The 25,309-nt window shown below is 48.2% G+C and overlaps 1 protein-coding gene across 1 annotated transcript; it reads right to left on the bottom strand.

Moving 5' to 3' along the window:
• Positions 1-306: 306 nt before the first annotated feature.
• On the bottom strand, positions 307-16,343 carry NELFB (negative elongation factor complex member B). The gene is made up of 13 exons (XM_069747957.1): positions 16,083-16,343; positions 14,886-15,049; positions 14,517-14,616; positions 14,195-14,425; positions 12,964-13,149; positions 12,237-12,349; positions 12,058-12,160; positions 11,609-11,704; positions 11,205-11,347; positions 8,907-9,013; positions 8,246-8,384; positions 1,023-1,131; positions 307-933 (listed from the first exon to the last, which is right to left on the bottom strand). Exons 1-13 carry the CDS (start codon positions 16,218-16,220, stop codon positions 793-795), a joined length of 1,770 nt encoding a protein of 589 aa, XP_069604058.1. The 5' UTR covers positions 16,221-16,343; the 3' UTR covers positions 307-792.
• Between the last annotated feature and the right edge of the window lie 8,966 nt (positions 16,344-25,309).

Genomic DNA, 25,309 nt, shown 5'->3' with positions numbered 1-25,309 from the left:
GGGGGCTTTGGGATCGAAGGGGGCTGTTTGAGGGGGGGGGGGAAATACTCTATATTGAAAATGTAAATCCAACATGTTAATTGCCTTGTTATTCTTAATAAAAATTTATTTGAATTAAAAAAAAGCATGGCCACCTCTTCGCTGACATGAACGGAGAATTGGAGTCAGTGGACCCCGAATCACCCAATAAGTGACGGCCCCAAAGGGAGACGCTCGCTGACTGAGCGTTTATATGGCTATAATGCCGCCATAAAGGAGCTGGAGTCTCCCAGGCAGAATAGATATGTGACATCACTGCTATACCCACACTTTAACATCCCTTTATTACGGTCCTCAGTGAGAGTGCGCAGGAGTGGGATTGCAATATTATTATATCTTTACTGTATTACCTGCTGTAAGAAAAGGGGCCGTTTTCTCGTTGTGTTGATACAGGTTTCCCTCCTTGCTGCATCAAAGAAAATGTTTATTTTCATTTAGTAAAAATAAAAACTATATTTTGAATTAAAGCAAAAGTGTGTTCTGTTCCGACTCCGCTACCGCCATACTGGTCACACCCTGGCAGCAGCTAATGCTATCCTACTACACTGCTCATAGACTTGGAGCAGGCAGGGACTATAAAAGCAAGAGGGCAGTCACCAGCCCCATGCAGGGCACGGCCCTCAGCTCGGTTTCCCCTTCACCCTCAATCTGTGACGCAGAGCACCCGCCTTACATGGGCGCCTAGATCACACAACGTCTGGGCTCCCAAGCATTGTCCATCACTATACACTAATCGTGGTACCATGGCTGATATTATACCACCGGAGGCGTGGGCATGTTGTGTAGAGGCAGATCCATGGCTGTGGGCTCTGGTTCTGCAGCTGGGGGACTGGCCTTCTTCTGCTGGAGCTTTTCACACAGCTGGGTATAAAGCTCCTTCACTGCCTCTCCACTCTGTAAGGGAAGGGGAAGGCATGAATGGGCCGGTTTCTACACTATTTAGAGACCTTTAACAATAAAGGACCCTATACCCTTCTACTTACTGTTTTGGTAGGTTCCAGGGCTTTCTGTAAAGTTTCCAGCTTGGAAGGTGCCACTTTGTGGTGGAGGTGCAGTAGCAGGCGAAGAACGTGTCTGTGAATGTTTTCCTTTCTGCAAATACAATTTTGATATTATAGTATTCAGATAAGAACAAAAAAAAAGTTACCAATATGTTTACATTTTTTTTTATAGATTCGTTTCCCTTTAGTTGTACATAGTAATTGTGGCAGCTATGTGGCACTATTTGTGTGTGCTGCCACCATGAGGCAGTGCAGAGTATTTCTCAAACTACAGAAGCTCAACATCTACTTTTAGAAAAGTCTGATTAACACTGTGATCTGACTGCAGCCGAACTACTCGCCTCTTCTGTGCCATCACAATGGAAAAAGTCTGGTGGCTATGGATGCACTGGCTAAGGATTTGTGCTCATAGAGATTTTTGAAGCAGATCATCTTAAAAACCATCCTCCAAAAATCATCCAAAACTCTTCCAATTACTTTTGTAAATGAATCTAAACCCTCAGCATTTCCCACCCTCCAGTCCTCAGGTTCCTCCCAGCAGGTCATGACTGGAGGCATCCTAGAGGGAACATCTGTGGCAACGCACAACCGCCAATCATAACGGCATCATCTGTGGAGTAATTAGGAAACCTATTTTAGGTGGACTTGAGTTTGGAAACACTGATCTGGCTCATATGGCTGTCAGTAGGGTTGAGCGACCTTGACTTTTTTAGGGTCGAGCCGGGTTTCGGGAAACCCGATTATCTCAAAAGTCGAGGATCGACCGAAACTCACTCACTCTCTCTCTCTCCTCCGTCCGTCCCTGAACTGAAAAGCTGGTGTTACACAGTGCAAATCGCTACAGCGCACAAGCAACAACATGGCGATAGGCGTCCACGCCCCTAAGACCTATGTCATCACTCTGCCCACGCCCCTTCATTGGCTGAAAAAAATGGCGCCAAGCGCGTCATACGAAACGCGACTTTGGCGCGAAAGTCGCGTACCGCATGGCCGACCCCACACAGGGATCGGGTCGGGTTTCATGAAACCCGACTTTGCCAAAAGTCGGCGACTTTTGAAAATGAACGATCCGTTTCGCTCAACCCTAGCTGTCAGTATTTCAGATGGAGCATACAGCACATCAGTTGTCTTAGCCGGAGAGGACACAAAGCGGCGTGACCTCTCCCGAAACGCAGCGCCATGATACTACCCTGCGCCGTCTGATGGAAAACAGCCCAACCCAAAGTTATCAGGACGCTAGGCAAACATTGACTCTGTTCGGGCCACGTGGGACTAATTTTCCACCCAGGAGGAAAGTAACACCATGAGGTGTTTGCTGTGTTGGGTTCACAAGAGGAGGATTATTGACACTTTCAGATCTTAGAAGATTATAACTATAACACAATCACAATGTACGACCAGCAGGGGAACGAGGGGGTCATAGCTTACAGTTCTCTTCTTAAACAGAACAAAACACTTGAATTCCCATAACTACAGCAGTGCTGAACATCCTTTTGTACAATGTCACATTGAACCATTCCTCAGTTATTTCTCCTGGAAATGTACAAATGCACTGACAACTGAGCATTATCAAGCCTATTACCAGTCCAATCTGAGCAGACTTTGTAGAGACATATCCTACTTAAATAAAAAAGGAGATTGGTAATGCCCAGATGTCAATTTATACAATTTCAAGCAAAACAAAAGAGGATAAGAGTCCTAAGGAAATCTGCACCAGAATTGCAGTTTCACAGATTTCTTCATTTACTGTCATTGATGTTCTCATCTTCCAAAAGCAGAGTAGTAAATAGGGATTTTTTGTACTCACCATAAAATCCTTTTCTCCAAGCCATTCATTGGGGGACACAGCCTGTGGGTGTATGCTGCAGCCACTAGGAGGCTGACACTAAGTGATACAAAGAAAGTTCACTCCTCCGCTGCAGTATAAACCCTCCTGCTGGCTCTCAGCTAACCAGTTCGGTGCAAAAGCAGTAGATCAATAACAGCATATGGGCATATAACATGTCATATTATATATGAGTATAGCATGTGAGATTATAAAACAAGCATAAGCTAATAACAGGGTGGGAGCTGTGTCCCCCAATGAATGGCTCGGAGAAAAGGATTTTACGGTGAGTACACAAAAATCCCTATTTCTCCTTCGCCTCATTGGGGGACAGACTGTGGGATGTCCGAAAGCAGTCCCTGGGCGGGGACAACATCAGATCAGGCCCTGTGTAACCGCTATATACAAGTGCACCACCGCGGCCTGCAGAGTCCGCCTGCCCAGACTCACATCTGTGTAAGTGTGGGAATTAGGCTATGTTCACACATAGCGTCGGGTCCCTGCGGGTTCTCCCGCAGCGGATTTGATAAATCTGCAGGGCAAACCCACTGCGGTTATCCCTGCAGATTCATCACGTTTTGTCCTGCGGGTTCCGCTGCGGGATTTTACTCCTACTATTGATGCTGCATATGCAGCATCAATAGTAATGTTAAAAATAATAAAATCATGATATACTCACCCTCTGACGTCCCGATCTCCTCGGCGCTGCAGGCGGCGGTCCGGGTTCCAAAGATGCTGTGCAAGAAGGACCTTCGTGTCGTCACGGTCATGTGACCGCGACGTCACCGCAGGTCCTGGTCTCATAGCAAACCTGAGACCGGACGGCCGCGTGCAGCGCTGAGAGGTGAGTATAGCTTATTTTTTATTTTAATTCTTTTTTTTTTTACCCACAAATATGGTTCCCGGGGCCTGGAGGAGAGTCTCCTCTCCTCCACCCCGGGTACCACATGCACATTATCCGCTTACTTCCCGCATGGTGGGCACAGCCCCATGCAGGAAGTAAGCGGATCAATGCATTCCTATGGGTGCAGAATCGCTGCGATTCTGCACAAAGAAGTAACATGCTGCGGGTTGTAAACCACTGCGTTCCCGCACGGTTTTTCCCGCAGCATGTGCACAGCGGTTTGCGGTTTCCATAGGGTTTACAGGTTACTGTAAACGCTATGGAAACTGCTGCGGACCCGCAGCTGCAAAATCGCCGCGGTTTCGAGGTAAAAACCGCAAAGTGTAAACATGGCCTTATAGTGCTTCAAGAATGCATGCGGACTGGACGAATTTGCAAGCTTGCAGGCGTGCTTTGCCGATGCCTGGTGCCTAGAACCCTCGATAGACAGGGATATAGGCTGACATCTAACACGGAAGGACTCCTGGATGGTGAAAAGAATCCACCAAGCTAACATGTCCAATGAAACGGCTAAACCCTTTCTGTAAACGTCAGGAAAAAAGGGCAACCTTCCCTGATAGTAATGTCTGTCCAGATCAAAAGGAGTCTACTGTAAGACTCCCAGGACCAATAAGGTCCCAATGATCTAACGGTATGCGATAGGGAAGAAATACGTGTGAAAACTCCCTGTGAGAAAGTCCATGCTTGCAGCTTTGTTGCAATAAGGCGGGAAGATACTAGCTCTGCAAACAAAAAACTGACGTGGTAAGTGCGGATCTCCAAGGATTACTGGGGCCCTTTCTGCTTCCGAAAGGCTTTTGGAAGTAGTGGAAGGGGAGTTATGGAAACTGGTACCAAGTCAGAACCAGAGTATGCAGTGCAATGGCTCTTGGATCTCGAGGCCGAACCACAAACTCGAGTACATTGGCGTTCAGTCTGGATGCCATCCGATCTACAGCTGGAGAGCTCCAGTGAAGGCAGATCTGATGGAAGACTTCCAGATGAAGTTCCCACTCACTTGAGGCGGAACCCTGACGGCTGAATATGTTTGCCGCCCAGACTTCTACCCCTGGGATACGTACTGCCGAGATTACCGAATGATAGATCTCAGCCCATCAGAGAATGTGAGGTACCACAGCCATGGCGCCTGACCGTGGGTACCTGCTAGATGATTGATGTCTGGCACAGCCGTGGCATTATCCAATTGAATTTGGATGGGGTGACCCGGTAGAATGCAGTGGACCTGCTGTAGGACTACCGTTCGGATCTCCAGAGCAATGATCGGGAGAAGAAGACTGGCATTGGTAGTTACTAATAACCAATGAACCGGGAGAAAGGCCCTGGATGAAGAAGGAGCTCAGAGACTACCATCTGAAAGTCTGTTTGACTTGCTGAATACAAGTGGAGCGAAGGAAACTGCTTCCAAGGTCGTCACCATTTTTCCTCAGAACCCTCCTAGCAAATCGAATGAAATGAGGGGATGAGTGATCAAGTGCGCGAGCTCCCTGTTGAAGGGCCATGACCCTGTCTTGAAGAAGAATTACCATCCTTCTGGAAGTGTGCAGGATCATCCTCAAAAAGGATATCTGCTGGGCTGGAAATTAGAACTTGTCTAAGTTTAGCTGCCAGCCCAAGTGAGAGGGTATTGCAAGTGATATAGACGACTCAGCGTAGTCCTGGAAGAGCGGCTAGACAGTCGACCAAACAGGGCAGGACGACTACGCCTCTAGGGTGCAAGAGGAACATGACAGCCGCCATGACCCTTGCGAACACTCTGGGTGCAGTAGCAAGGCCGAAGGGTAAGGTCTTGACTTGAAAATGCTGTTCACGAATGGAAAAGTGAAGGAATTTTTGAAGAGGGGAAAAATAGGAATGGATGCTGGTAGGTATGTCACAGGAGATTCTACCCGGTTAATCTGCCAAGTGGCAGAATGCACGGCTGCATCCAGCAAGTCATCGTCTCTTGCCATTGCCGCTCTCTTTTGACGGTGCAGAGTTAAAAATTAGGAACCCTCGATCCACCATCCTCTTAACAGGGAAGTGGAGAGGGATCGTCCGCCTTCTTGCATCATCTGCTAAATAGTGGTGATGCAGGGGGGTGATCGGACGACAAAAAGGGGTGCCTCTGTACATCCACAGAGTTCAGGTCTCCGGGTGGACAGGACAGGTTGTCTAGCGTTGGGCCTGGATGCAGAAGAGGATACATGGAGGCGACACTCCGTGTGCTCCTCTGTTGATAGTGTGGGGAGATTGGTGCCCTTTAAAGGACCCGTCGCCCTTAAAAATCAGACCAGGCATGGCATCCCACGTAGAGGCTTCTGTCCAGTGAATCGCTTATCCGGACTGAATGGCAAATGCTCCACGAGGGAGTTTAGTTTCCTCATGAGAGACCCTGCGTGATCTAGAGCAGAACCGGAGTTCATCCTTTACTGAAGCTCTGGCAAGTCCAGGTCCAAGGCAACATCCGATCTATATTCAGAGTCTTGTTCTCAGCAAATCCTTGGGGAGAGAGATCAGGAAATGAAAACTTCCGTTTTCTAGATGCCTGTACTTTTCTAGAATACTCGCGGCCCCCAACAGCTCCCATGTAGGAGAGGGACCATGTATATCGGGTCCTGCAAGCACTCCGAGCCACAGAGGGATCGCGGAGGGATTCAACCTGTTGGTCAGAGAAACCATGGATTGCAGTCAGTGACGAAGTCCACTGAGGGAACTAGGTACTCTGGGATAAAGTGGGAACAGCGGCGGAGGGCTCCTGAGCTCATTTAGGGTGACCGGCTTCGGATTGGTCTTGTGCCTTTAAGACCAGGAAATACTGGTCGTGTGCCTTTAAGACCAGGGAATACTGGTCGTGTGCCTTTAAGACCAGGGAATACTGGTCGTGTGCCTTTAAGACCAGGGAATACTGGTCATGTGCTTTTAAGACCAGGGAATACTGGTCGTGTGCCTTTAAGACCAGGGAATACTGGTCGTGTGCCTTTAAGACCAGGGAATACTGGTCATGTGCCTTTAAGACCAGTCATGTTGCAGAGTCGTTGTGCCCCTTTAATGCAAAGTTGTCACCCCTGTGTGAGCTGGCCGGGTGGACCAAGATGGCCACAAGGAGTTGCAGAGGTGATAAAATCTTGCAGAGAGCAAGAAGCGCCAATTCGGGGTGGCAGAGCCACAGGCACGATGTGGGCGGAGCCTCGATACTTCCATGAATAGGCCCAAGCCGGGGCCTAAATTTCTGCAGCCGGCGGGAGCGATACCAGCGGTAGAAGTGAGGGGCGTTGTAGTGGCCAAGAAAACTGAGCGCTTCCGTGCCAGGCGAGAAGCGCCAGAAAGGCGGGCAGGGCAGTCTTCGGGAGCCCTAATGCGCTTCCACGGTGCGGCCCCCACATCGGCCGCAGTCGGGGGCTAAATTTTTGCAGCCGGCCGGAGTGTTACCTTAGAGAGGTGGGCCACAGGGAAGCCTGAGACTGCCTGTGAGCAAGGGGCCCACCGCTGACAGGATCCACTCACCATCGGTGTGCGTCCCAGCATGGAGCCGCCGCAGATGACTGCAGGTCAGGTTTTGCAGCGAGGACGGTGCAGGGATAGAGGGCTAAACCTCAATCCATCATCCCTTTGTTAGGGAGGTGGAGAGGAACCGTCCGCCTCCTTGTGCCATCCGCTTTTACAGTGGTGGGACAGTGGGGGCTGCTCGGACGCCATGGAGAGGGGCCTCTGTACATCCATGGAATTCAGTCCGGGTGGACAGGGCCAGTTGTCCAGCATTAGGCCTGGCTCTAGGAGAGGATACATGGAGGTGACACTCCATGTGCTCGTCTGTTGATGGTGTGGGGAGATCGGTGCCCTTGAAGGGGCCTGTCGCCCCTAAGAATCAGCCCAGGCGTGGTAGCCCACGTCGCAGGAGAGGCGACACTCCATGTGCTCGTCTGTTGATGGTGTGGGGAGATCGGTGCCCTTGAAGGGGCCCGTCGCCCCTAAGAATCAGCCCAGGCGTGGCATCCCACGTCGCAGGAAAGGATACGGAGAGGTGACACTCTCCATGCTCGCCTGTTGATGGTTCGGGGAGATCGGAACCTTAAAAGGATCCATCGCCCCATTCGTCCGTGGAAAAAATAAAATCAAAAATGTAAAAGGTAAAAATAAAATAATAAAGCGTTTTGGGTCTGAATAGCAGACTCGTCATTGTGCCTCCTACGGACACTAAGAACTGGTTAGTGAGAGCCAGCAGGAGGGTGTATACTGCAGGGGAGAAGTAAAATTTCTTTGTATCACTTAGTGTCAGCCTCCTAGTGGCAGCATACACCCACGGTCTGTGTTCCCCAATGAGGCGAAGAAGAAAAAGACCTCCTGTCATAAAAGTAAGCAAAGAAGACTTGCTGGACCGACAAACAGCCCAGAAAAAGTCTGCCAGCCATCACCTGCCCCGAGCTCCACGCTTTATCAGTGATGGCAGCGGCCGGGCTCTGGACGGGGCTATCGATGATAATAAGGGTCGCTGCTTACTTGGTGAGGGGCACAAGGAAGAAACCAAATATGTGGCTGCAAAAGTCTTCTGAGCCGAACTCCTCAGCCAGCAGCGTCAGGTTACTGGTGAAGAGGTGCAGGAAAATGTCTGTGAATGCAGTGTCATTGTAGGTCTCCTCTGGAAACAAGAAAAGGTTGTTAGTGCAATGAATTGGGAGCATGGACGGCCCTTTCATAGTTTCCATCACAAGAAACTTAGGGGGGTGGTCTGACGCTGCACACTTTTGCATTGGAAGTGAGCGGCACAGATGATGCAGCATCTACAGCTTCCAATGTGGAGGTGAGTGGCAACTGTGAGCACACGGGGCTGTCCACTGCCACCCACCTCTGCACTGGGAGGTGGGCAAAACTAATGACTTGTCGGGAGACAGACACATTATATATTATATACATACAGACTACAGGAACTACTAAGGAACAGAGCACATGACCGTGCGGGTATATCTCAGGATATGTGCATAAAGACCACTATAATCTTCAGAGTTTTGTGGAGCCAGGTTATCAGGTTGGTTCCCATTAATCTGTCGATACTATCACTATATAGAACTCATCACCATAGTGCTGTTTTACCACTAATCTATATTTGTAAAATTCTGACTTTACAAAGCACAGGGCCATAAATAGTAAGAGCTGCACTTACTGATGGCGGGCAGCAGGCGCAGTAGCGGGTTCTTATTCCTCTGCTTTGTGATGTGCAGCAGGTAATAAAGTCCTACCTCACAGGCAATTCTGTTCTCCTGCAGAAACCTGATGGACGGACATCACACAGGTCAGCAAAAAAACAACTAATCAAGATAGATCAGGGGTCCCCAACTCCAGTCCCCGAGGGCCGCCAACAGTGCAGGTTTTCAGGATTTCTTTAGTATTGCATCGGTGGTAATGTGATCATCTGCACAGGTGATGATTCCAACCCCTGTGCAATACTAAGGAAATTCTGAAAACCTGCACTGTTGGCGGCCCTCGAGGCCTGGAGTTGGGGACCACTGGGATAGATCCATATTAGAAATAAGGACACTCTGGGCAACATAGTTATACCTAGTGCAGGGTCTGAGGGCAGCCCCTCTGACCCCGCACTCAGAATAACACATAAGCGACATAACCTGAAAGGGATTGCCTCATGTTGCCTTCAGGTGTTCACCATTTCTCTACCTCCCGTTTTCCTTCTTGATAACCAGTTGAGAAAAGCGGCATGGTCGCACCGCTGGCCCAAGTTGCGCGCTCTCCGATCTTGCTAGTAAAGGCAGCTTTGCTTCTGGTGGGCCGGAGGAGCACAAGGGGGACTGAATGTGGTTTGATACAGTGATCCGGACAGAGTCCGAGAAGGAGCAAGTACAAGCTCTCTAGAAAAGAGCATGTAAGATCTGAGCTTAGGAGATGGCCACCTCTCAGACTAGACAAGGAATGGGCCCAGGGAACAAGCAGTAAACAGTGACATTAACCCCCGGAGCTTTTTTCGGTTTTGCGTTTTCGTTTCTCGCTCCCCTCCTTCCCAGAGCCATAACTTTTTTTATTTTTCCATCAATATGGTCACGTGCGGGCTTGTTTTTTGCTGGACGAGTTGGACTTTTGAATGACACCATTGGTTTTACCATGTCCTGTACTAGAAAACGGGAAAAAAAATTCCAAGTGCGGTGAAATTGCAAAAAAAAAAAAAAAAAAAAAGTGCAATCCCACACTTGTTTTTTGTTTAGCTTTTTCACTAGGTTCACTAAATGCTAAAACTGACCTTCCAGTATGATTCTCCAGATCATTATGAGTTCATAGACCCCAAACATGCATAGGTTATTTTTTATATAAGTGGTGAAAAAAAATGCCAAACTTTGTTAAAAAAAATATATATATAAAAAAATAAAATTGCGCCATTTTCTGATACCCGTAGCATCTCCATTTTTCGCTAGGTGAGGGCTTATTTTTTGCGTGCCAAGCTGACGTTTTTAATGATACAATTTTGGTGCAGATACGTTCTTTTAATCGCCTGTTACTGCATTTTAATGAAATGTCGCGGCAACAACAAAAACGTAATTTTGGCGTTTTGACTTTTTTCTCGCTACGCCGTTTAATGATCAGGCTAATTGTTTATTTTATAGACCGGGCGATTCTGAATGCGGCGATACCAAATATGTCTATGTTTGATTTTATTTTTATTGTTTTATGTTGAATGGGGCGAAAGGGGGGGGGGGTGATAATTTTTTTTTTTTTATATTTTTAAAAACATTTTTCTTTTACTTTTGGGATGCTGCAGTAGTCTCCATGGGAGCCTACAAGCTGCCACAACCAGATCAGCTCTGCTACATAGAGGTGATGATCAGATGGCCTCAATATAGCAGATTTACTCACTTGCTATGAGCGCTGACCACTGGTTGGCGCTCACAGCAAACCGGTACTGACAACCATAGAGGTCTCTAGGAGACCTCAGGTTGTCATGCCAACACACCGGTGACCCGCGATCACGTGACGGGGGTCACCGGTTTGCGTATTTCCTGCCAGAAGCGTGATTTAAATGCCACTTTCAGAGTTTGACAGCGGCATTTAACTGGTTAATAGCTGCGGGTGGATCGCAATTCCACCTGCAGCTATTGCGGGCACATGTCAGCTGTTCAAAACAGCTGACCTGTCCCCTGGAAAACGTAGGCTCATCGCCGGAGCCCACATTAAAGGGAGGGAGTCCGACATCAGGGTACTATTACGCCCGATGTCGATAAGGGGTTAAACATCCCTCCATTCCTGAGAACAAACAAGATTTTTAATAGGCTGGAAAAAGACCAAGGTCCGTCAATTAACTCTGGCAGAAATTATCTATAACCCACAATGTTATGTGTGCTGAGGAAATCATCCAGACCTTTTTTTTTTTTTTTTTTTAAAGCCATTTCTAGCGTCTGCCATTACTAAATGATAAAGTTCAGATGAGACGCCCCCTTTAACCCTGCACCCGACTCACTTGGTGAAGACATCCGGCAGGGTATTGGGGTACGTGACCGGCACCTTCTCTTCTGTGGGCAACTTGTGTTCTACATTGAATGTGTAGTCATCAACTACTAAGGACATCAGGAGAGGCAAAAATCTGGTGATCACCTCCGAGTCCTGGAGAAAGGAAGAATACACGATGAAGGAGAAGAGGAAGAAGAGGAGAAATTATTATTATTTAGCCACAATCCTCCTCTGCATTTCGTGCAACCTATGTTGGTTGAGGAAATCAAGAAAGAGACAATTCACCTTTGACCAAGTTCTTCCCACTATATATTGCACATTATATTGGGGTCTTTACTTGCCCCTTTTGACGGCCTGAAGACTAATGCTACTGATGAGCTATTGCCCGCTCTCGTGCTCTATGCTCTGACTTACCAGCTTAGGTTCCTTGAACACCTGACTGTCTATCATGTCCCAGGCTCCGTGCCCCAACGAAAGCATTCGAAGCAGCAAATGCAATTCGTGGTTGTCCTGCAAAGCAAAACCAAAGCAGACACAGAAATAACATCAACTTAGAAGAAACTGAGGAATGACGGCGTTATCACCATCCAGGGCAACAATGGCGACACCTGCTGGCCATAGAAAATTACTGCACAACACAGGCTGAAAATTCAATAAAGTGATAAAATCTATGACACCGATGGGTACATCTGCTAATCTCCTTCTTCAGATGACTCATGTTTAGCAAGAAGAGGACACTGCACAAATTCTGACCCGGCTGCATTAAACAGCGCTAATCATGTCTAAAGACAATGAACAGTGAAAAGAAATCTTTATGCGTTATCCTGGACAGCCCCCGGTAAGGAGTAATGTACGTCACTCACCCTCGGGAGGGATTCTTGACTGATCAGCTCTTGCAGGTTCCGGATGGTGCTCAGTGCTAAAGTGTTGATGGCGAATGGGTCGCACAGGATCATGGACAAATCCCTGTCGAGAGAAGGGCGATGACAACACCGGCAGGACCGGACCTGTGGTCAATGACTGTACGCTGTGCTGTGCTCACCCCAGAACCTGTTCTTGACCCTTCTTCACTCCATCAAGAAATCCCTGTAATTCCCGCGCTCTCTTTGCGTCCACAAACTTCTCTCGGATGCAGGCGTCCAGGCACCAGGTGAACTGCCCCAAATAAGAGGAACACATCAAACTCTGCTTCTAAGGAGCTTTCAGCTCTTTCAGGCTCATTTTCCTTAGTCTATAAACATTAAGCAGCTCACACATATTCAGTAGTCTCCCTGACTGACGTGACTTGTAATTTCAAATTTGAGAAAGTAAAGCTTCAGTATAAAGCATGGTGGTTGAGCTGTGGAACTATTGCTTTTCTTAATCAGTCTGTACTTGCTATAATGGAAATGACTTCCTGCTGAGCCCAGCTGAACATACAGTTATAGGATGTGAGGGTCATGGGGTGCTGACATTCAGGATCCATTACCTCTATAGAGGATTCTTATAGGGGTTGACCAGGACTTTGCCATTTTCAGATAAGTCAATAATATATAAATACTGCAACTCCGCTCCAATTCACATCAATAGGGTGAGGTACTGTACCCGCTACACGTACGGCGTCCAGGGCCGGGCCGCAAGGGCTCCATGTACTGTTAACAATTAGCCACTGCCAGGGCGGAAAAAGGCTCAATAGTAGATGGTTCGGGTAACGCACGCCATCGGATATTGATGGCAAGCCCTGGAAACTGCTGTGAGAAAACATAGAAAACACTGCGGAGCTCAGGTACCTTGTGGCAGGGATCGACTGAGCAGATCTCACTGACATCCAGGTCATGCAACGACATGAGGAGCTCGGCCCGCAGGGTGCAGTAGTGAACGTTTCGAGTCCTTAAGAAAAGGGTGCGCAGAAACTGCAGGACCATGTCATACAGCTTCACATTCTTCCCGATCATCTGAGTCAGTTTATGTACTACCTGATGAGAGGAAGGAAAACATTAGGAGAGGGATTATACTCGAAATATAAGATTTGGGTGAGTCAGAAACCCAACACAGACACCAAATTTACTCTGCAAACCACTGAGCCACCGTGCTGCCCCTGACATCACAGCAAGGCATGACACAGGGGCAACCGAAATCCATGGGTTGTGGTGTAGATATATAACGTGGCACAATCGTAGGTTGGTGCTCAAATAGGGTCCCAGACCTTAATATGTAGCAGAATGAGACATGGCACTCAACAGATGTATGAGAGAGGATTTAATGTAGTCCACGAATAGTATATATAAAATAAACGACCTTCATCAGTGTTCCGACTGCAAGAGTGGTGTGTACCGAATATCTAGAATGATCAAGGGGTCCTATGGCTCAGAACAGTCCTTGGGCTTGTAAATAAAGAAGAAACAAGTAGTTAATCTGGGACCAACAGTTGGTCGTGTGAAATCCATGGGTTGTCTGCGTAAGGCATGACAGGGAACAGGGAAGGTCCTCCAGAGATGGAGACGCTCTTAGTAACTGCCCTCAACTATGATGAGGATCTGGAACTACAGGACTCATCTCTAATAGTCAGCACTAAAACAGGTTTTCTAAACTGGATAATCGCTTTAAAATAGTCATATAGTGTACAATAAAAACTGTATGAATATCTTCCCAAAATCTGATCATTTTAACAGGCTCAGAGCCTGAGGCTGCATTTTTGAGAGGTTCTGAGGACCGCAGGAGTCGGGGAGCGGTGTAGTCAGAAACCACGAGAAATACCATCAAAGTCTGCAAGTATAAACACAACCTGCAATACACAACCCAGGAAAGATGCAGATGGTGATCTGGGTCCATGTGCTTCTCTCTAATGCTGCCATTGCCAATCTGCTGTGGTACGCGAGAGCAGATTTTTCAAACGGTGACAACCATGACTGCTACTTACAGCTGTCACAGTGGCCACATAGGTTGTCGCCCAGCTTAATGCAAAACCCAATTAAAATAAATAATAATAAATATAAACTATTCCCAGACTTGGGCTCTCACCTCCCCCTGCCGCCTTGTCTTTGGTGAGAGGCTGAAGAAGTTGTGCAGGACGGAGAGGTCGCTGCTGAGCAGTATGTTCTCCTTCTCCAGGATGTACTGTTTCAGCAGAGGCGACACCTCGTCACCGAACAGAGCCTGGTTATCCTGCCAGATCTGACGCTTCACCTCCACGGCGCAGGCTTTATACAGATCCTTGTCTGCCATCACCAGCTTCAGCTTCTTCTCTGGCACCTGAAATACAAATCGGGGGATGGGTAAACAGGTCAGGAGAAGTCATCAGACCGTCTGTCTGCAAAACCTATTTACACCGCGGCTACGTCACCTTGGGCAGGTGCTTCATTACACACATCACCACAGGCTGGATGGACGGCATCTTCACCAATGGGAACGACTTCTCCAGCAGCTCCTCCAATTTACTGTACCTTTACAATAACCATGAAATAATCATTACTAATGAAGTCCAATATACCAGTGGGCGTCTGTCAATTCTAGGGTGAATGTCTCATTAAAATACTGAAAACATTTTGGTCTGTGTGGTCTCAATGCGTCTCTGCTCCTTAGAGAGCAGGATACAGACCCCTGCAGCCCCCCGCATAGCCGGACACAGATCTGCGGCCCACAAGACTGACAGGAGCGGTATGTGACACTCAGGCAGTACCGGCGTCTAGAAATAACCCGCAGCGGCACAGACCTGTTCCCGTCTTTCCCTCCGGATGCGATGGCGGACACTCGCTCCAGTAACTTCTCCCTCAGTTCATCGAATACAGTCTGGTGGAACTCGAGCCGGGGGATGCTGTGAAGATCCAGGAACGGGAGCGCTGACTGCAGCGACGGCAACAGGACACCATTTTCTGTCTGAAGGGATAAAACAAGACCGGATGATGTGAAAAATATCTGAGAGGTCACAACAGACGTCTAAAGGGCAGGTGGTCAGAATACACGGCAGGAGGACCGGCACAGGGGGGGGGGGGGGGTATGGGCAAGCAGATCGACACTAGGGGGGGGGGGCAAGCAGATCGGCACTAGGGGAGGGAGGGGGGCAAGCAGATCGACACTAGGGGAGGCAAGCAGATCGACACTAGGGGGGGGGGCAAGCAGATCGACCCTAGGGGAGGGAGGGGGGCAAGCAGATCGACACTAGGGGAGGCAAGCAGATCGACACTAGGGGGGGGGGCAAGCAGATCGACCCTAGGGGAGGGGCAAGCAGATCGACACTAGGGGGGGCAAGCAGATCGACACTAGGGGGGGCAAGCAGATCGACACTAGGGGGGGGGCAAGCAGATCGACACTAGGGGAGGGAGGGGGGCAAGCAGATCGACACTAGGGGGGGCAAGCAGATCGACACTAGGGGAGGGAGGGGGGCAAGCAGATCGACACTAGGGGGGGAAAGCAGATCGGCACTAGGGGAGGGAGGGGGGCAAGCAGATCGACACTAGGGGGGGCAAGCAGATCGACACTAGGGGGGGCAAGCAGATCGACACTAGGGGGGGGCAAGCAGATCGACACTAGGGGAGGGAGGGGGGCAAGCAGATCGACACTAGGGGGGGCAAGCAGATCGGCACTAGGGGAGGGAGGGGGGCAAGCAGATCGACACTAGGGGGGGCAAGCAGATCGGCACTAGGGGGGGCAAGCAGATCGACACTAGGGGAGGGAGGGGGGCAAGCAGATCGACACTAGGGGGGGCAAGCAGATCGACACTAGGGGGGGGCAAGCAGATCGACACTAGGGGAGGGAGGGGGGCAAGCAGATCGACACTAGGGGGGGCAAGCAGATCGGCACTAGGGGGGGGGCAAGCAGATCGGCACTAGGAGAGGGAGGGGGGCAAGCAGATCGGCACGGGGGAGGGGGGCAGAAGGACCGGCCGTAGCGGTGGGAGAGCGGCCAGTACCTGGAACTGCTCTATAGCTTTCAGGGGCTCCGTGCAGTTGGTCAGTGTTTCCTTCAGATCCTCCCCACTGGCGATCTCGAGCCCCTGCAGCCCCGCGAACATCCTGAGCGCTGCTCTGGCCTCCACACTGCGGGGCATAGACAGGTCAGGGCCGGGGCCCCGCTTCGAAGGGCCCGAACCGCTGTACAGAAACGGTCCCGGGCTCTGTAATCAAAACCAGGACACTTCCGCTTCAGACGCAGCCACCAGACGTCACTTCCTGTCCATCACTGAATATCGTCCTCCCAGAAATAATGTTCCCTTTCTTCGAGTTCCGTGTGTGTTTTGAGTCCAGCTGTTGTGAAACTACAACTCCCACCAGAAAGCTCTGAGGAGAGGATGAGAGTTTCACAACAGAGGGAAAGCGAGAGACTGCAGACTGTAGCTGTCAGCTCCTCAGATCTGGTGGTGTGCACAGGAGGGTCCTGGGCCATGAGGAATAAGACGTCAGTATAAATGTGTAAGGCCGGGGACACACACAACGTATAAAAAAACGGTCCGTTTTTGGCGGACGAGAATCGCACAAATGTTACCAAAACAGTGATCCGTGTGCAGTGCGAGGATGCGATTTTCTCACATCAAATGATCCGTATGACATCCGTGTGACATCCGTGTGACATCCGTATGGTGAGATTTTCTCACCCACTTGCAAAATGAGCAAATAATGGCTGAGCCTTTCCTGTTACCTGCCCAATGCCTGAGAATTTCTCGCAGGTCACACTGATGGTCCGTGTGCTGTGCTATTTTTTCTCACCCCCATAGACTTTCATTGGCGATTCTCGGCCGAGATACGCGGACAATCGCAGCATGCTGCGATTTCACTCGGATCCTGAATACGGCCGAGAAAATATCGGATGTTGGGAGCTGCCCCATAGATTAACATTGGGACGAGCGCTATGCGTTTTTTTTATCGCATTGCACTCGTCAGTATTACGGTCTAGTGTGACCCCGGCCTAAGGAGGAGGACGGAATCTCTAGAGCCACATATTGGAAGTAGCAATCCTAAAAGTCAATATCGCCCCTTTATCGAGACTTGTCACATGACTTAGGATCAAAATTCAAACCAGACGCTCCTTTTCCAGGCACATGTTTCATGGTGTTTGCCCCTCATCAGTGCAAAGCAGGAGGACTATTTGGCTGGGTGAGAGGCCTCTGACGGGGTTTAACGGGAACGTTTCCCCTTATAGAGAGTGCCAAGCTGGTCAGAGGCTTCTTCCCAGTCATATCAGGTCTCCCGTCTTGCACTGAGGACGGGCACCAAACCCCCCCACCCACCCCAAAACACATGTCCGCAAATGGAGTGTCTGGTTTCTATCCTAAGTCGTGCAGCAAAGCTCGTTAAAGGGTTGATATTGACTTGTAGAATAGGTGGCACTAGCGTTCTTGTCCTCAGTTTTTCTGAAGGGGTGACTTGCGCATTTAAATTCCCAGAAGAGCATTGCATGGCCTATAAGGCTCCTTACTCCAGGATAGCGCTCTACACAAGGCCCCTTATTATAAATGTCACTTGTTGGATTGGGTCCATTTACTGACTTTGCATTGGGGCCCAGGAACTTCCAGTCCGTCCTCAAGAAGGAACCATCCAATAAAAATGTAAATGTCTAGAAGGCTCATTAGGATTAGGAGCAGCCATTATCTTATTTTCACCATATTCGGTTCTACTTTAACATGTGCCCTATCATTTTCTTCATTTTGAGGAAATAAGACATTATGTCCAGGGAAGCAGATCTACCTCCTCAACATCACTGTCTTCTCAGTCACCTGCCCCGAGCACACGCAGAGGATGGATTTAGAGCTAACACAGCTGGAGCAGCCCTGGCTGAAGCTAACACCAAGCAAGTGGCATCTCCATATCTGGGACATGTCGCCACCATGGATTCGAAGGAAGACTAAGAGCAACAGCGACCCAGCACAATATTATAGGGTTTTTTGGGTCAGGACACTTCTACTAAGGACTTAGTGGCTTTGCTCAATAGCCACATCCCGGTTCTCCCTCCTGAATGGTGTAAAGCTGGAGATTACCAAGATGAATATCCTGACATTATGTAACATGTACAATTAACCCCTTAGTGACAGAGCCAATTTGGTACTTAATGACCAGGCCAATTTTTACAATTCTGACCACTGTCACTTTATGAGGTTATAACTCTGGAACGCTTCAACGGATCCCGCTGATTCTGAGATTGTTTTTTCATGACATATTGTACTTCATGTTAGTGGTAACATTTCTTCGATATTACTTGCGATTATTTATGAAAAAAAACGGAAATATGGCGAAAATTTTTAAAATTTTGCAATTTTCAAACTTTGTATTTTTATGCCCTTAAATCAGAGAGATATGTCATGAAAAATAGTTAACATATAACATTTCCCACATGTCTACTTTACATCAGCACAATTTTGGAAACAAAATTTTTTTTTGTTAGGGAGTTATAAGGGTTAAAAGTTGACCAGCAATTTCTCATTTTTACAACACCATTTTATTTAGGGACCACATCACATTTTAAGTCATTTTGAGGGGTCTATATGATAGAAAATAACGAAGTGTGACACCATTCTAAAAACTACACCCCTCAAGGTTCTCAAAACCATATTCAAGAAGTTTATTAACCCTTTACGTGCTTCACAGGAACTGAAACAATGTGGAAGGAAAAAATGAACATTTAACTTTTTTTTGCAAACATCTTAATTCAGAACCATTTTTTTTATTTTCACATGTGTAAAAACAGAAATGTAACCATAAATTTTGTTATGCAATTTCTCCTGAATACGCCAATACCCCATATGTGGGGGTAAACCACTTTTTGGACGCACCGCAGAACTTAGAAGTGAAGGAGCGCCGTTTGACTTTTTCAATGCAGAATTGGCTGGAATTGAGATCGGACGCCATGTCACGTTTAGAGAGCCCCTGATGTACCTAAACAGTGGAAACTCCCCACAAGTGACACCATTTTGGAAACTAGACCCCTTAAGGAACTTATCTAGATGTGTGGTGAGCACTTTGAACCCCCATGTGCTTCACAGAAGTTTATAACGTAGAGCCCTGAAAAAAAAAAATTGCATTTTTTCTACAAAAATGATCTTTTTGCCCACAAATTTTTATTTTCACAAGGGTAACAGGAGAAATTAGACCACTAAAGTTGTTGTGCAATTTCTTCTGAGTACGTCGATACCCAATATGTGGGGGTAAACCACTGTTTGGGCGCACCGCAGAGCTTGGAAGAGAAAGAGTGCCGTTTTACTTTTTCAATGTAGAATTGGCTGGAATTAAGATCGGACGCCATGTCGCGTTTGGAGAGCCCCTGATGTGCCTAAACAGTAGAAATCCCCCACAAGTGACCCCATTTTGGAAACTAGACCCCCCATGGAACTTATCTAGATGTGTGGTGAGAACTTTGAATGCCCAAGTGCTTCACAGAAGTTTATAATGCAGAGTCATGAAAATAAAAAATATTTTTTTTTTCCACAAAAAAGATTTTTTAGCCCCCAAGTTTTTATTTTCACAAGGGTAACAAGAAATATTGGACCCCAAAAGTTGTTGTCCAATTTGTGCTGAGTATGCTGGTACCCCATATGTGGGGGTAAACCACTGTTTAGGCGCACGGCAGAGCTCGGAAGGAAGGAGCGCTGTTTTGGAATGCAGACTTTGATAGAATGGTTTCGAGCATTATGTTGCGTTTGCAGAGCCCCTGATGAACCTAACCAGTAGAAACCCTCCACAAGTGACCCCATTTTGGAAACTAGACCCCCCAAGGAACTAATCTAGATGTGTGGTGAGAACTTTGAATGCCCAAGTGCTTCACAGAAGTTTAGAATGCAGAGTCGTGAAAATAAAAAATATTTTTTTTTTCCACAAAAAAAGATATTGTAGCCCCCAAGTTTTTATTTTCACAAGGGTAACAGGAGAAATTGGACTGCAATAGTTGTTGTCCAATTTATCCCGAGTACGCTGATGCACCATATGTGGGGGTAAACCACTGTTTGGGTGCACGGCAGAGCTCGGAAGGGAAGGAGCGCCGTTTTGGAATGCAGACTTTGATAGAATGGTCTGTGGGCATTATGTTGCGTTTGCAGAGCCCCTGATGTACCTAAACAGTAGTAACCCCTAACAAGTGACCCCGTTTTGGAAACTAGACCCCCCAAGGAACTTATATAGATGTGTGGTGAGAACTTTGAATGCCCAAGTGCTTCACAGAAGTTTATAATGCAGAGTCATTAAAAAAAAAAAAAATTCCACAAAAAAGATTTTGTAGCCCCCAAGTTTTTATTTTCACAAGGGTAACAAGAGAAATTGGACCCCAGAAGTTGTTGTTCAATTTATCCCGAGTACGCTGATGCCCCATATGTGGGGGTAACCCACTGTTTGCGCGCACGGCAGAGCTCAGAAGGGAGGGAGCACCATTTGACTTTTTGAGCGCAAAATTGGCTGTCGTGTTTGGAGACCCCCTGATGTACCTAAACAGTGGAAACCCCCCAATTCTAGCTCCAACCCAACTCCAACACACCCCTAACCCTAATCCCAACCTGATCCATAATCCTAATCACTAACCCTAACCATAATCACAACCCTTACCTCAAAACAACCCTAATGTCAACCCTAACCATAACCCTAATCAAAACCCTAAATCCAACACACCCCTAACCTCAAACCTAACCATAATCCCAATTCACCCCTAATCACAACCCTAACCTGAACCCTAATCCCAAACCTAACCCTAATCCCAAGCGTCACCCTAATGCCAACCCTAACCCTAATACCAACCCTAATCCAAACCCTAACCCTAATTCCAACTCTAACCCTAACTTTAGCCCCAACCCTAACCCTAGCCCTAAGGCTACTTTCACACTTGCGTCGTTTGGCATCCGTCGCAATCCGTAGTTTTGGACAAGAAACGGGTCCTGCAAATGTGCCCGCAGGATGCGTTTTTTGCCCATAGACTTGTATTGCCGACGGATCGTGACAGATGGCCACACATCGCGTCCGTCGTGCACTGGATCAGTTGTGTTTTGGTGGACCGTCGGCACAAAAAAAGTCCAATGAAACGTTTTTTTTGTACGTCGCATCCGCCATTTCTGACCGTGCATGTGTGGCCGTAACTCCGCCCCCTCCTCCCCAGGACATAGATTGGGCAGCGGATGCGTTGAAAAACTACATCCGCTGCCCACGTTGTGCACAACTTTCACAACGTGCGTCGGTATGTCGGGCCGACGCATTGCGACGGCCCCGTACCGACGTAAGTGTGAAAGAAGCCTAACCCTAAATTTAGCCCCAACCCTAATCCTAAATTTAGCCCTAGCCCTAACCCTAGCCCTAGCCCTAACCCTACCCCTAACCCTTACCTTACCCCTAGCCCTAACCCTACCCCTACCCCTAACCCTAACCCTAACCCTACCCCTAGCCCTAACCCTAGCCCTACCCCTAACCCTACCCCTACCCCTAACCCTAACCCTACCCCTAACCCTACCCCTAATTTTAGCCCCAACTGCTGTTCTCCTGCCGGCCAGCAGATGGAGACAGATGGCGGGCGCACTGCGCATGCGCCCGCCATTTTCTTTTCCCCGGCAGCCAGGAGGAGCAGCAGGAGGACCCAGAGACACAGGTGAGTATGCTAGGGTCCCCGAATCCCCCTATTTCTCTGTCCTCTGATGTGCGATCACATCAGAGGACAGAGAATTACACTTTACTTTTTTTTTTTGCGGTCGCCGGTAAACAGTTAATTACCGTCGATCGCAAAACAGGGGTCGGTAAAACCGACCCCGATCATGTTCTTTGGGGTCTCGGCTACCCCCGGCAGCCGAGACCCCAAAGATTCCCCCGGTGCCGGCAGGCGGGCGCACTGCACTGCGCATGCGCCCGCCATTTTGAAGATGGCGGCGCCCACCGGGAGCCACGAGGAGCACCGGGGGAGATAGGTGAGTATCGGGGGGCTATCTGGGACCCCTTTTCTCTGTCCTCCGATGTGCGATCACATCGGAGGACAGAGAAATTAAAAAGAGATCGCGTTTTGTTTTTTTTTGCGATCGCCGGTAAACGGTTAATTACCGGCGATCGCAAATGCGGGGTGGGTAAAAAACCCCCCGAATCCTGTTCTCTGGGGTCTTGGCTACCCCCGGCAGCCGAGACCCCGGAGAAAATCCGACTCTGGGGGGCGCTATTCACTTTTTCCACAGCGCCGTTAATTAATGGCGCTGTGGTTTAAGTACCCTTAGCGGCCGCCGTTAAAAGGCGTATCGGCGGTCGCTAAGGGGTTAATAAGGCCAAGTGCACTATATTCAACCTGCCACAAAAAGCCCCCATGTCACAAACAGAAACCTAAAATGTGTTCATTTGGGCCAGTATGGGTAAAAGCACAGTCTTCAATCTCAACAGAAGGACACTGTAAGGCTATGTGCACACGCTGCGGATTTTGCTACGGATCCGCAGTGGATTGCGAGCTGTGGATTCGCAGCAGTGTTCCATGAGTTTACAGTACCATGTAAACCTATGGAAAACAAAATCCGCTGTGCATTTGCTGCGGAAAAACACGCGCGGAAACGCTGCATTGTTTATTCCGCAGCATCTCAATTCTTTGTATGGATTCCGCAGAGGTTTACATCTGCTCCTCACTAGGAATCCGCAAGTAGAATCCGCACAAAAACCGCAGTAAATATGCGGTAATTCCGCAGTAAATACAGAGTGCGGATTTACCAAACTCTGCAGAAAAATCCAAACACCTTTCTGCAACGTGTGCACATACCCTAAAAGAAACAAAGTGTTGGATATTGTTTCTTTACAACCGGACCTTAAAGTGGTCCGATGCCATGGTATCCAATAGAACTAGTGGCCGTGTGCCTCCTAAAGTTACTCACCCTACATTAGGTGTAAACACAATGTTTACAAAGCTTTAGAAAGTTAGGAAATCAAGAGTTCCACGTTAAATCGATACCAGTACTTGTATGTCACTGTCATAAATGGGAGCTCCTCTGCCGACACTGTGTATGTGTGTACTGTATGACACTGTTACTTGGGGCACTCTCTGGCTGCAGAGGTCTGGTGGGTGTATGGCATGTTACCAGAGACTGATAGCAGCAGCGGTGGATATAACTAGTGATGAGCGAGTGTGCTTGTTACTCAAGATTTCCAAGCATGCTCGGAGGATCTCCGAGTCTCTTGGGCGTGCTCATCGATTAGGTTTGGTCCCGGCAGCTGCATGATTTTTGGCTGTTAGACAACCTGAACACATGCAGGGATTGTCTGTTTGTTAGGGAATCCCCACATGTATTCAGGCTGTCTAGCAGCCGCAAATCATGTCGCTGCGGGGACTCAAACAATCTACGAGCACGCCCAAAATACTCAGAGAACACCCGAGCATTTTGATTATTTGATAGCATTTACTGCTGTTAGATTTTATATTTATTACCCCCTGGTAGTCACGTCTGCAGTTCGGATCTTGTGGAGTACCAAGGCAATGGGAAATAGGTAGTGTAAATCTAATGGTGTGCCCATTATAGCAGCAGAAAGGGCAGGGAGGTGGAGCACTCACTCCTATTCATAGTGTAAATACACTCATTAATGCCGTTGCATGCCAGGTATCACCCAACAACCATCACAGCTCAGGAATAGCTGTGCCCGACTAGTGTACAGCATAGGACGGGCTTACAACACAGGAAAGTTCTATAGCACAGGAGGTGTCTATATCTAGGATGGGTCTATGGCACTTTACAGGCCTATGGCCAGGATGGGGCTATGGAAAAATAGTCTACGACAGGGGTCAAGTCTGCAGTACAGGACGGGTCTATGGGACAAGTTTACCGCACAGGAAGGGACTGTAGCAGCTCAGCTGAAATTATCACACAGGATATGATTAGATGCAGCAGCTGAACAGATAGTAGCACACATGATTGGCTCAGATACTGAGGCTTAGAAGACAGTATCATACATAACTAGCTTAGATACAGCAGCACTGACACAGGCTTCTTCCTACAGCGAGTGAAATATTCATAGAACATGTCACTAATTTTAAGTAAATATATAAATAAAGATGCTATTGACATGAAAGTCTCACCTTCAGGATCTGAAGATTGTGTGTAAGAATGGGCCAAAATTACACCTGAGCAATGCCTGCGACTAGTTTCTCCTTACAGGAGGCGTCTTGAATAGTGATGAGCGAGTGTACTCGTTGCTCAGGTTTTCCCGAGCAAGCTCGGGTGGTCTCCAAGTATTTGTAACTGCACGGAGATTTAGTTTTTGTTGATGCCGCTGCATGATTTACAGCTGCTAGCCAGCCTGAGTACATGTGGGGGTTGCCTGGTTGCAAGGGAATCCCCTCATGTATTCAAGCTGTCTAGCAGATGTAAATCATGCAGCTGCAGAAAGGAAAACTAAATCTCTGAGCACTTACTCAGAGGTCACCCGAGCGTGCTCAGGAAAACCCGAGCAACGAGTACACTCGCTCATCACTAGTCTTGAAGCTTCATCACCAACACAGGCTTTTGTGCAAAGTATTAACCCTTTCACGACATGCGCCATACTATTACGGCGCATGCCGTGTCACCCCCTTTGATGTGGGCTCCGGCGGTGAGCCCACATCAAAGTCGCGACATGTCAGCTGTTTTGTATAGCTGACATGTGCGCGCAATAGCGGCGGGTGAAATCGCTATTCACCCGCCGCTATTAACCTGCTAAATGCCGCTGTCAAATGCAGACAGCGGCATTTAACCGGCGCTTCCGGCCGGGCGGCCGGAAATTATGTAATCGCCGACCCCCGTCACATGGTCGGGGGTCAGCGATGCATCAGGAAGGTAACCATAGAGGTCCTTGAGACCTCTATGGTTACTGATGCCGGCCTGCTGTGAGCGCCCCCCTGTGGTCGGCGCTCACAGCACACCTGCATTTCAGCTCCATAGCAGCGATCTGATGATCGCTGCTATGTAGCAGAGCCGATCAGGCTATGCCATCTTCTAGCCTCCCATGGAGGCTATTGAAGCATGGCACAAGTAAAAAAAAAATGTTTTTAAAAATATAAAAAATATAAAAGTTTAAAAGTTAAATTATTATTTTATAATAATAAAAAAAACCTACACGTATTTGGTAGCGCCGCGTTCAGAATCGCCCGATCTATCAATAAAAAAAGCATTAACCTGATCGCTAAACAGCGTAGCGAGAAAAAAATCCGAAACGCCAGAATTACGTTTTTTTTATTCGCCGT

Source organism: Ranitomeya imitator, chromosome 2 (genome assembly GCF_032444005.1).
Source record: "Ranitomeya imitator isolate aRanImi1 chromosome 2, aRanImi1.pri, whole genome shotgun sequence".
Classification (NCBI taxonomy): domain Eukaryota; kingdom Metazoa; phylum Chordata; class Amphibia; order Anura; family Dendrobatidae; genus Ranitomeya; species Ranitomeya imitator.
This window is presented reverse-complemented; position numbering and strand designations above follow the sequence as displayed.

Excerpts from the sequence above, each read along its gene's own strand:
- NELFB (XM_069747957.1), bottom strand. The coding sequence starts at position 16,220 with ATGCCCCGCAGTGTGGAGGCCAGAGCAGCGCTCAGGATGTTCGCGGGG. Across the intron at positions 14,426-14,516 it reads TAATGAAGCACCTGCCCAAG|GTGCCAGAGAAGAAGCTGAA; the intron begins GTGACGTAGCCG and ends TTTGTATTTCAG. Across the intron at positions 12,350-12,963 it reads CAGTCGATCCCTGCCACAAG|TTCACCTGGTGCCTGGACGC; the intron begins GTACCTGAGCTC and ends TATTTGGGGCAG.